The sequence below is a fragment of the Melospiza melodia genome, unplaced genomic scaffold (genome assembly GCF_035770615.1).
Source record: "Melospiza melodia melodia isolate bMelMel2 unplaced genomic scaffold, bMelMel2.pri scaffold_175, whole genome shotgun sequence".
NCBI lineage: Eukaryota > Metazoa > Chordata > Aves > Passeriformes > Passerellidae > Melospiza > Melospiza melodia.
The window spans coordinates 185,046-195,006 of record NW_026948521.1 but is presented as its reverse complement, the minus strand read 5'-3'; the positions used below and the strand labels follow the sequence as shown (position 1 = coordinate 195,006).

Here is a 9,961-nt window from a genome sequence, read left to right as displayed (position 1 = left end):
TGGACCCCAAAATTCACCTGAGACCCCAAAATTCACCTGAGGGACCCAAAATTCACCTGAGACCCCAAAAACACCTGGGGGACCCCAAAAACAACGGGGGGACCCCAAAATTCACCTGAGACCCCAAAATTCACCTGGGGACCCCAAAATTCACCTGAGACCCCAAAATTCACCTGAGGGACCCCAAAATTCACCTGAGGGACCACAAAATTCACCTGGGGAACCCCAAAATTCACCTGAGACCCCAAAATTCACCTGAGGGACCCCAAAATTCACCTGGGGAACCCCAAAATTCACCTGGGAACCCCAAAAACACATGGGGGACCCCAAAATTCACCTGGGGAACCCCAAAATTCACCTGAAAAACCCCAAAATTCACCTGAGAGACCCCAAAATTCACCTGAGGGACCCCAAAATTCACCTGAGGGACCACAAACCCTACCTGGACACCCCAAACCTCACCTGGGCACCCCAAAATTCACCTGTGTGACCCCAAAGCTCACCTGGGCACCGCAAATCCCCGCCCTGGCACACCTGGCACTCACCTGTGTGCCCATACAGGTGCCTGGGTGCTGGATGGGCACACCTGTGCCCCGCCCTGGCACACCTGTATCACCTGTGTCTCACCTGTGTGCCCATACAGGTGCCTGGGTCCTCGATGGGCACACCCGTGCCCCGCCCTGGCACACCTGTATTACCTGTCTGTGCCCACACAGGTGCGTGGGTGCTGGATGGGCACACCTGTGCCCCGCCCTGGCACACCTGTATCACCTGTCTGTCCCAGGTGCGTGGGTGCTGGATGGGCACACCTGTGCCCCGCCCTGGCACACCTGTATCACCTGTCTCTCCCAGGTGCGTGGGTGCTGGATGGGCACACCTGTGCCCCGCCCTGGCACACCTATATTACCTGTGCCCATACAGGTGCCTGGGTGCTTGACGGGCACACCTGTGCCCCGCCCTGGCACACCTGTATCACCTGTCTGTGCCCATACAGGTGCCTGGTTTCTCGATGGGCACACCTGTGCCCCGCCCTGGCACACTTGGCACACCTGTATTACCTGTCTGTCTCTCACCTGTCTCTCCCAGGTGCGTGGGTGCTGGATGGGCACAACTGTGCCCCGCCCTGGCACACCTGGCACTCACCTGTGTCTCACCTGTCCCCATACAGGTGCCTGGGTGCTGGATGGGCACACCTGTGCCCCGCCCTGGCACACCTGTATCACCTGTGTCTCACCTGTGTGCCCATACAGGTGCCTGGGTCCTCGATGGGCACACCTGTGCCCCGCCCTGGCACACCTGTATTACCTGTGCCCATACAGGTGCGTGGGTGCTGGATGGGCACACCTGTGCCCCGCCCTGGCACACCTGGCACTCACCTGTGTGCCCATACTGGTGCCTGGGTTCTCAAGGATCACACCTGTGCCCCGCCCTGGCACACCTGTATCACCTGTCTGTGCCCATACAGGTGCCTGGGTGCTCAATGGGCACACCTGTGCCCCGCCCTGGCACACCTGTATCACCTGTGCCCATACAGGTGCCTGGGTGCTGGATGGGCACACCTGTGCCCCGCCCTGGCACACCTGGCACTCACCTGTGTCTCACCTGTGTGCCCATACAGGTGCCTGGGTGCTGGACGGGCACACCTGTGCCCCGCCCTGGCACACCTGTCTCTCACAGGTGCCTGGGTGCTGGATGGGCACACCTGTGCCCCGCCCTGGCACACCTGTATCACCTGTCTCTCCCAGGTGCGTGGGTTCTCGACGGGCACACCTGTGCCCCGCCCTGGCACACCTGTATTACCTGTGCCCATACAGGTGCGTGGGTTCTCAATGGGCACACCTGTGCCCCGCCCTGGCACACCTGTATCACCTGTCTGTCCCAGGTGCGTGGGTGCTCGATGGGCACACCTGTGCCCCGCCCTGGCACACCTGTATCACCTGTCTGTGCCCATACAGGTGCGTGGGTTCTCGACGGGCACACCTGTGCCCCGCCCTGGCAGGCCGCGCTGTTCCGGGGTCGCCGTTTCATCTGCGGGGGCACCCTGGTGGCGCCCAGGTGGGTGCTGACGGCGGCGCACTGCCACGCCCCCGGGTACGGACAGGTAACCGCACACCTGGGCACACCTGGGCATGGGGAACACACCTGGGCACACCTGGGCACACCTGGGCACGCCTGGGCACACCTGGGCATAGGTACTGACACACCTGGGTGGGTCCTGACGGCAGTGCACTGCCACGCCCCCGGGTACGGACAGGTAACCGCACACCTGGGCACGCCTGGGCATGGGGAACACACCTGAGTAGACCTGGGCACGCCTGGGCACACCTGGGTACACATGGGCACACTTGGGATACACCTGGGTACGGGGAACACACCTGGGCATGGGTACTGACACACCTGGGCACACCTGGGCACACCTGGGCATGGGTACAGACACACCTGGGCATGGGGAACACACCTGGGCATGGGTACTGACACACCTGGGCACACCTGGGCATGGGTACTGACACACCTGGGCACACCTGGGCATGGGTACTGACACACCTGGGCATGGGGAACACACCTGACGGCGGCGCACTGCCACGCCCCCAGGTACGGACAGGTAACCCACCTGGGCACACCTGGGCATGGGGAACACACCTGGGCACACCTGGGATACACCTGAGCACACCTGGGCATGGGGAACACACCTGGGTGGGTGGTGATGGCCGCGCACTGCCACGCCCCCGGGTACGGACAGGTAACCGCACACCTGGGCACACCTGGGATACACCTGGGTACAGCTGGGATACACCTGGGCACGGGTACTGACACACCTGGGCATGGGGAACTCACCTGTCTCACCTGTCCCATCTCACCTGTCCAATCTCACCTGTCCCATCTCACCTGTCCAATCTCACCTGTCCTTATCTCACCTGTCCAATCTCACCTGTCCTTATCTCACCTGTCCAATCTCACCTGTCCATGTCTCACCTGTCCCATCTCACCTGTCCCATCTCACCTGTCCTTATCTCACCTGTCCCATCTCACCTGTCCCATCTCACCTGTCCAATCTCACCTGTCCTGATCTCACCTGTCCCATCTCACCTGTCCAATCTCACCTGTCCCATCTCACCTGTCCTTATCTCACCTGTCTCTCACCTGTCTCACCCGTCTCTCACCTGTCCCATCTCACCTGTCCAATCTCACCTGTCCCACCTCACCTGTCCTTATCTCACCTGTCTCTCACCTGTCCCACCTCACCTGTCCCACCTCACCTGTCCCATCTCACCTGTCCAATCTCACCTGTCTCACCTGTCCCATCTCACCTGTCCAATCTCACCTGTCCCATCTCACCTGTCCAATCTCACCTGTCCCACACCTGTCCCATCTCACCTGTCCCATCTCACCTGTCCCATCTCACCTGTCCAATCTCACCTGTCCCACACCTGTCCCATCTCACCTGTCCCATCTCACCTGTCTCTCACCTGTCCCATCTCACCTGTCCCATCTCACCTGTCCCATCTCACCTGTCCCATCTCACCTGTCTCTCCCCTCTCTCTCCCCACAGCCCCATCACCGTCCGTCTGGGCCGCCCCACCCACCCCCAGGTGCGCCCAGGTGAGGCCCCGCCCAACCCCCCCCCTGCGGCCGAGGCCGCGCCCGCGCCAGGTGAGCCCGGGGGGGCGGGGCCGGGGCTGGGCGTGGCCGCACCTGCGCCAGGTGAGCCCGGGGGGGCGGGGCCGGGCACACCTGCGCCAGGTGAGCAGCGGCGCCGCTCGGTTCGCGCCTTCCCCTTCCCCGGCTACAACGAGAGCTCCAAGGACGGCGACCTGATGCTGCTGCGGCTGCAGGTGCCCGCGCACCTGAGCCGCCAGGTGAGCCCCCTGCCGCTGGCACGCACCTGCGCCCCGCCCGGCACCGCCTGCCAGATCTCGGGATGGGGCTCCACCACCAGCCCCACAGGTGAGGGACACCTGGGATGGGTGAGGGACACCTGGGATAGGGGGGGCACACCTGGAACAGGGTGGGACACACCTGGGTACACCTGGGATACACCTGGGATACACCTGGGATACACCCGGGACAGGTGAGACACACCTGAGATGGGTGAGACACACCTGGGCACACCTGGGCACACCGGGGACACACCTGGGACACACCTGGGATAGGTGGGACACACCTGGGCACACCTGAGACGCACCTGGGACACACCTGGGACACACCTGGGATAGGGGGGACACACCTTGGCACACCTGGACACACACCTGGCACACACCTGAGCCCCAGGTGAGCCCCCTGCCGCTGGCACGCACCTGCGCCGCGCCCAGGACCACCTGCCAGATCTCGGGATGGGGCTGCACCACCAGCCCCACAGGTGAGGGACACCTGGGATGGGTGAGACACACCTGGGATAGGGGGAACACACCTGGGCACACCTGGGACACACCTGGAACAGGGGGGACACACCTGGGTACACCTGGGATACACCTGGGATACACCCGGGACAGGTGAGACACACCTGAGATGGGTGAGACACACCTGGGACACACCTGGGACACACCTGGGCACACCGGGGACACACCTGGGACACACCTGAGATACACCTGGGATACACCTGGGATAGGTGGGACACACCTGGGCACACCTGAGACGCACCTGGGACACACCTGGGACACACCTGGGATAGGGGGGACACACCTGGGACATACCTGGACACACACCTGGGCACACACCTGAGCCCCAGGTGAGCCCCCTGCCGCTGGCACGCACCTGCGCCCCGCCCGGCACCGCCTGCCAGATCTCGGGATGGGGCTCCACCACCAGCCCCACACCTGGGATACACCTGAGACACACCTGGGATGGGTGAGGGACATACCTGAGACACACCTGGGCACACCTGGGATGGGTGAGACACACCTGGGCACACCTGGGATACACCTGGGATGGGTGAGACACACCTGGGACACACCTGGGACGCACCTGGGATATACAGGGGATAGGGGGGATACACCTGGGACACACCTGGGATGGGTGAGACACACCTGGGCACACCTGGGATACACCTGGGATACACCTGGGATAAGGGGGACACACCTGGGATAAGGGGGACACACCTGGGACGCACCTGAGATAATGGGGACACACCTGGGATGGGTGGGACACCCCTGGGATATACAGGGCATAGGGGGGATACACCTGGGATACACCTGAGATGGGTGAGAGACACCTGGGACACACCTGGGACACACCTGGAATATACCTGGGACAGGTGAGGGACACCTGGGACACACCTGAGATAGGGGGACACACCTGGGACACACCTGAGATGGCTGAGACACACCTGGGACAGGTGAGAGACACCCGGGCACAGGTGAGGTGGGAATGAAGGGGTTACTGAGCTCCGGTCAGCTGTTACCTGCTCGGGTGTGAGCCCAGGTGTGCCCCCGGTCAGGTGTGGGCATGACCCCAGGTGTGTCCCCAGGTGTGACCCCAGGTGTGACCCCAGGTGTTCCCTGACCCCAGGTGTTACCTGCCCAGGTGTGGCTGTTCCCTGTCCCCAGGTGTGTCCCAGGTGTGACCCCAGGTGTGTCCTGTTCAGGTGTGTCCCCAGGTGTTCCCTGACCCCAGGTGTGTTTTCAGTGACGTTCCCGCAGGCCCTGCACTGCAGCCAGGTGCGCATCGTACCTGAGCTCACCTGTCAGGTGTGTCCCCAGGTGTGACCCCAGGTGTGTCCTGTTCAGGTGTGGGTGTTACCTGACCCCAGGTGTGTCCCCAGGTGTGTCCCGTTCAGGTGTGGGTGTTCCCTGACCCCAGGTGTGTTTTCAGTGACGTTTCCCCAGGCCCTGCACTGCAGCCAGGTGCGCATCGTACCTGAGCTCACCTGTCAGGTGTGTCCCCAGGTGTGACCCCAGGTGTGTCCTGTTCAGGTGTGGGTGTTACCTGACCCCAGGTGTGTCCCCAGGTGTGTCCTGTTCAGGTGTGGGTGTTCCCTGACCCCAGGTGTGTCCCCAGGTGTGTCCTGTTCAGGTGTGGGTGTTCCCTGACCCCAGGTGTATTTTCAGTGACGTTCCCGCAGGCCCTGCACTGCAGCCAGGTGCGCATCGTACCTGAGCTCACCTGTACAGGTGTGTCCCCAGGTGTCACCTGCCCAGGTGTGTCCGTTCCCTGACCCCAGGTGTGTCCCCAGGTGTGTCCCGTTCAGGTGTGGGTGTTCCCTGACCCCAGGTGTGACCCCAGGTGTGTCCCCAGGTGTGTCCTGTTCAGGTGTGGGTGTTACCTGACCCCAGGTGTGACCCCAGGTGTGACCCCAGGTGTGTTTTCAGTGACGTTTCCCCAGGCCCTGCACTGCAGCCAGGTGCGCATCGTACCTGAGCTCACCTGTCAGGTGTGTCCCCAGGTGTGTCCCCAGGTGTGTCCGTTCCCTGACCCCAGGTGTGTCCCCAGGTGTGTCCTGTTCAGGTGTGTCTGTTCCCTGACCCCAGGTGTGTCCCGTTCAGGTGTGGGTGTTACCTGACCCCAGGTGTGACCCCAGGTGTGTTTTCAGTGACGTTTCCCCAGGCCCTGCACTGCAGCCAGGTGCGCATCGTACCTGAGCTCACCTGTACAGGTGTGACCCCAGGTGTGACCCCAGGTGTGTCCGTTCCCTGACCCCAGGTGTGTCCCCAGGTGTGTCCCGTTCAGGTGTGGGTGTTACCTGACCCCAGGTGTGTCCCGTTCAGGTGTGGGTGTTACCTGTCCCCAGGTGTGTCCCCAGGTGTGTCCCCAGGTGTGACCCCAGGTGTGTCCTGTTCAGGTGTGGGTGTTACCTGACCCCAGGTGTGACCCCAGGTGTGACCCCAGGTGTATTTTCAGTGACGTTTCCCCAGGCCCTGCACTGCAGCCAGGTGCGCATCGTACCTGAGCTCACCTGCCGCCGCATCTACCCCAACTCCATCACCCCCAACATGCTCTGCGCCGGGGAGCCGCGGGGCCGCGCCGACACCTGCCAGGTGAGATGGGACAGGTGTGCACAGGTGTGATGGGACAGGTGAGACAGGTGTGCACAGGTGTGATGGGTGAGACAGGTGTGCACAGGTGAGATGGGACAGGTGTGCACAGGTGTGCACAGGTGTGTGTCACGGAGCCGCGGAGCCGCGCCAACACCTGCCAGGTGAGTGAGGGACACACAGGTGTGAGACAGGTGTGCACAGGTGTGTGTCATGGAGCCGCGGAGCCGCGCCGACACCTGCCAGGTGAGTGAGGGACACACAGGTGTGCACAGGTGTGTGTCATGGAGCCGCGGAGCCGCACCGACACCTGCCAGGTGAGGGAAACACAGGTGTGCACAGGTGTGATGGGTGAGACAGCTGTGCACAGGTGTGTGTCATGGAGCTGCGGAGCCGCGCCGACACCTGCCAGGTGAGGGAAACACAGCTGTGCACAGGTGTGTGTCACGGAGCCGCGGAGCCGCGCCGACACCTGCCAGGTGAGATGGGACAGGTGAGATGGGACAGGTGTGCACAGGTGTGTGTCACAGAGCCGCGGAGCCGCGCCGACACCTGCCAGGTGAGGGAAACACAGGTGTGCACAGGTGTGTGCAGGTGTGTGTCAGGTGTGTGTCAGAGCCACGGAGCCGTGCCAACACCTGCCAGGTGAGAGACAGGTGTGTGACAGGTGTGCACAGGTGAGACAGGTGTGCACAGGTGTGTGTCACAGAGCCGCCGAGCCGCGCCGACACCTGCCAGGTGAGTGCACAGGTGGGACAGGTGTGATGGGACAGGTGAGATGGGACAGGTGTGTGCCAGGGAGCCGTGCCAACACCTGCCAGGTGAGATGGGACAGGTGAGATGGGACAGGTGTGGGACAGGTGAGAGGGATGGGACAGGTGAGATGGGACAGATGGCACAGGTGAGATGGGACATGTGAGGTGACCCCTGATTGGACAGGTGTGGGACAGGTGAGATGGGACAGGTGGGACAGGTGTGGCACAGGTGAGATGGAATAGGTGAGATGGCACAGGTGTGGGACAGGTGGCACAGGTGAGATGGCACAGGTGTGGCACAGGTGTGGCACAGGTGGCACAGGTGAGATGGCACAGGTGTGGCACAGGTGTGGGACGGGTGGCACAGGTGAGATGGCACAGGTGTGGCACAGGTGTGGCACAGGTGGCACAGGTGTGGCACAGGTGGCACAGGTGAGATGGGACAGGTGCGGGCCTGAGGTGATTTGGGCTCAGTCCCAGGTGAGTTTGGGCTGATTTGGGGGGAATTGGGAGAGATTTGGGCAATTTGCGCCAATTTGGGACCGTTCGGGGGCAATTTTGGAGCAGTTTTGGGGCCATTTTGGGCCATTTTGGGACATTTTGGGGAGGTTCTGGAGCATTTTTGGGGGGAAATGTTGGGGCATTTTTGGGGTGATTTGCGGGCGTTTTGGGGGCAATGTGTGGGCATTTTTGGGGCAGTTTTGGGGCAATTTGGGGACAATTGTGGGACATTTTTTGAGCAATTTGGGACAATTCTGGGTCAATCCCTGGCGGTTTTGGGGTGATTTTGGGGCATTTTTTGGGGGGGTGATTTTGGGGCGTTTTGAGGCATTTTTGGGGTGATTTTGGGTGATTTCGGGGTGATTTTGAGGCAATTTAGGACATTTCTGGGTCAAACCCTGGCAGTTTAGGGGTGATTTTGGAGCATTTGGGGGCATTTTGGGGACATTTTTGGAGACTTTTTGGGGGCTATTTTTGAGGGTTTTTGGGGACATTTTTGGGGTGATTTTAGGGCAATTTTGGGGCATTTTTGGGGCAATTTCTGGGACTTTTTGGGGCATTTTTGGGGTGATTTTGGAGCAATTTTGGAGCAATTTTGAAGTTAATTTGGGACAATTTTGAGGCAATCTGGGGCATTTCTGGATCAAACCCAGGTGGTTTTGGGGTGATTTTGAGGCAGTTTTGGGGCATTTTCAGGACATTTTTCATGGTAGTTTGGGGGTGATTTTGGGGGTAATTTTTGGGATGGTTTTGGGGCATTTTCAGGACATTTTTTGGGGTGATTTTGGGGCGGCTTTGGAGGCGAATTTGGGGACATTCTTGGGGCAATTTTGGGTCATTTTTTTGGTGATTTTGGGGGTGGTTTTGGGGCAATCCGGGGGCAATTTGGGGCCGATTTCTCACAATTCTCGCCGGATTTTCGCCGGGTTTTCGCGGATTTCCCCCGGAATTTCGGGGTCCCGCCGCTGACCCCCCGAATTTTGTCCGCCCAGGGCGACTCCGGGGGGCCCCTGATGTGCAACGGGCGCCTGCAGGGCATCACCTCCTGGGGGCCGGGGGTCTGCGGGGACCCCCACAAACCGGGTGTCTACGTCAACCTGTGCCGCTACGGCCGCTGGCTGCAGCACACCATGGCCCGGAACTGACCCAAAAAACGCCGAATTCACCCCAAAAACGGACCCGTCCGCCACAAAAACATGAGCCCAAACATCCCAGGTAGAGCCTGGAAATTAAACATGTATCCACTCCCAAAATTGTGGCGTTCAGGGTGAGAAAAATCCCCAAAAATCCACCCTGAAATCCCCAAATTCCACCCCAAAAATCCTCCCCCCCCCAAATCTCAAAATTCCACCTCAAAAATCCATCCCTAAAATCCCAAAGTTCCACCCCCAAAATTCCCAAAAAATCCACTCCAAAAATCCCAAAAATCCACCCTAAAAATCCCAAAATTCCACCCCAAAAGTCCCAAAAAATCCACTCCAAAAATCCCCAAATTCCACCCCAAAAGTCCCAAAAATCCACTCCAAAAAATCCAAACAATCCAGACCAAAAATCCCAAAAATCCACCCCAAAATCCCCAAATTCCACCCCAAAAATCCTCCCCCCCCCAAATCTCAAAATTCCACCTCAAAAATCCATCCCTAAAATCCCAAAGTTCCACCCCCAAAATTCCCAAAAAATCCACTCCAAAAATCCCAAAATTCCACCCCAAAAGTCCCAAATTCCACCCCAAAAGTC

At 60.3% G+C, this 9,961-nt stretch overlaps 1 protein-coding gene across 1 annotated transcript; it reads left to right on the top strand.

Moving 5' to 3' along the window:
• Positions 1 to 643: 643 nt before the first annotated feature.
• Positions 644 to 9,477, top strand: LOC134433293 (kallikrein-14-like; the record flags this gene model as incomplete). The annotated part of the gene is made up of 8 exons (XM_063182160.1): positions 644 to 716; positions 1,087 to 1,094; positions 1,251 to 1,319; positions 1,746 to 1,882; positions 1,956 to 2,107; positions 3,708 to 3,945; positions 6,835 to 6,971; positions 9,217 to 9,477. Coding segments are annotated over 8 exons (967 nt in total), but the record flags the coding sequence as incomplete, so codon positions are not given.
• Between the last annotated feature and the right edge of the window lie 484 nt (positions 9,478 to 9,961).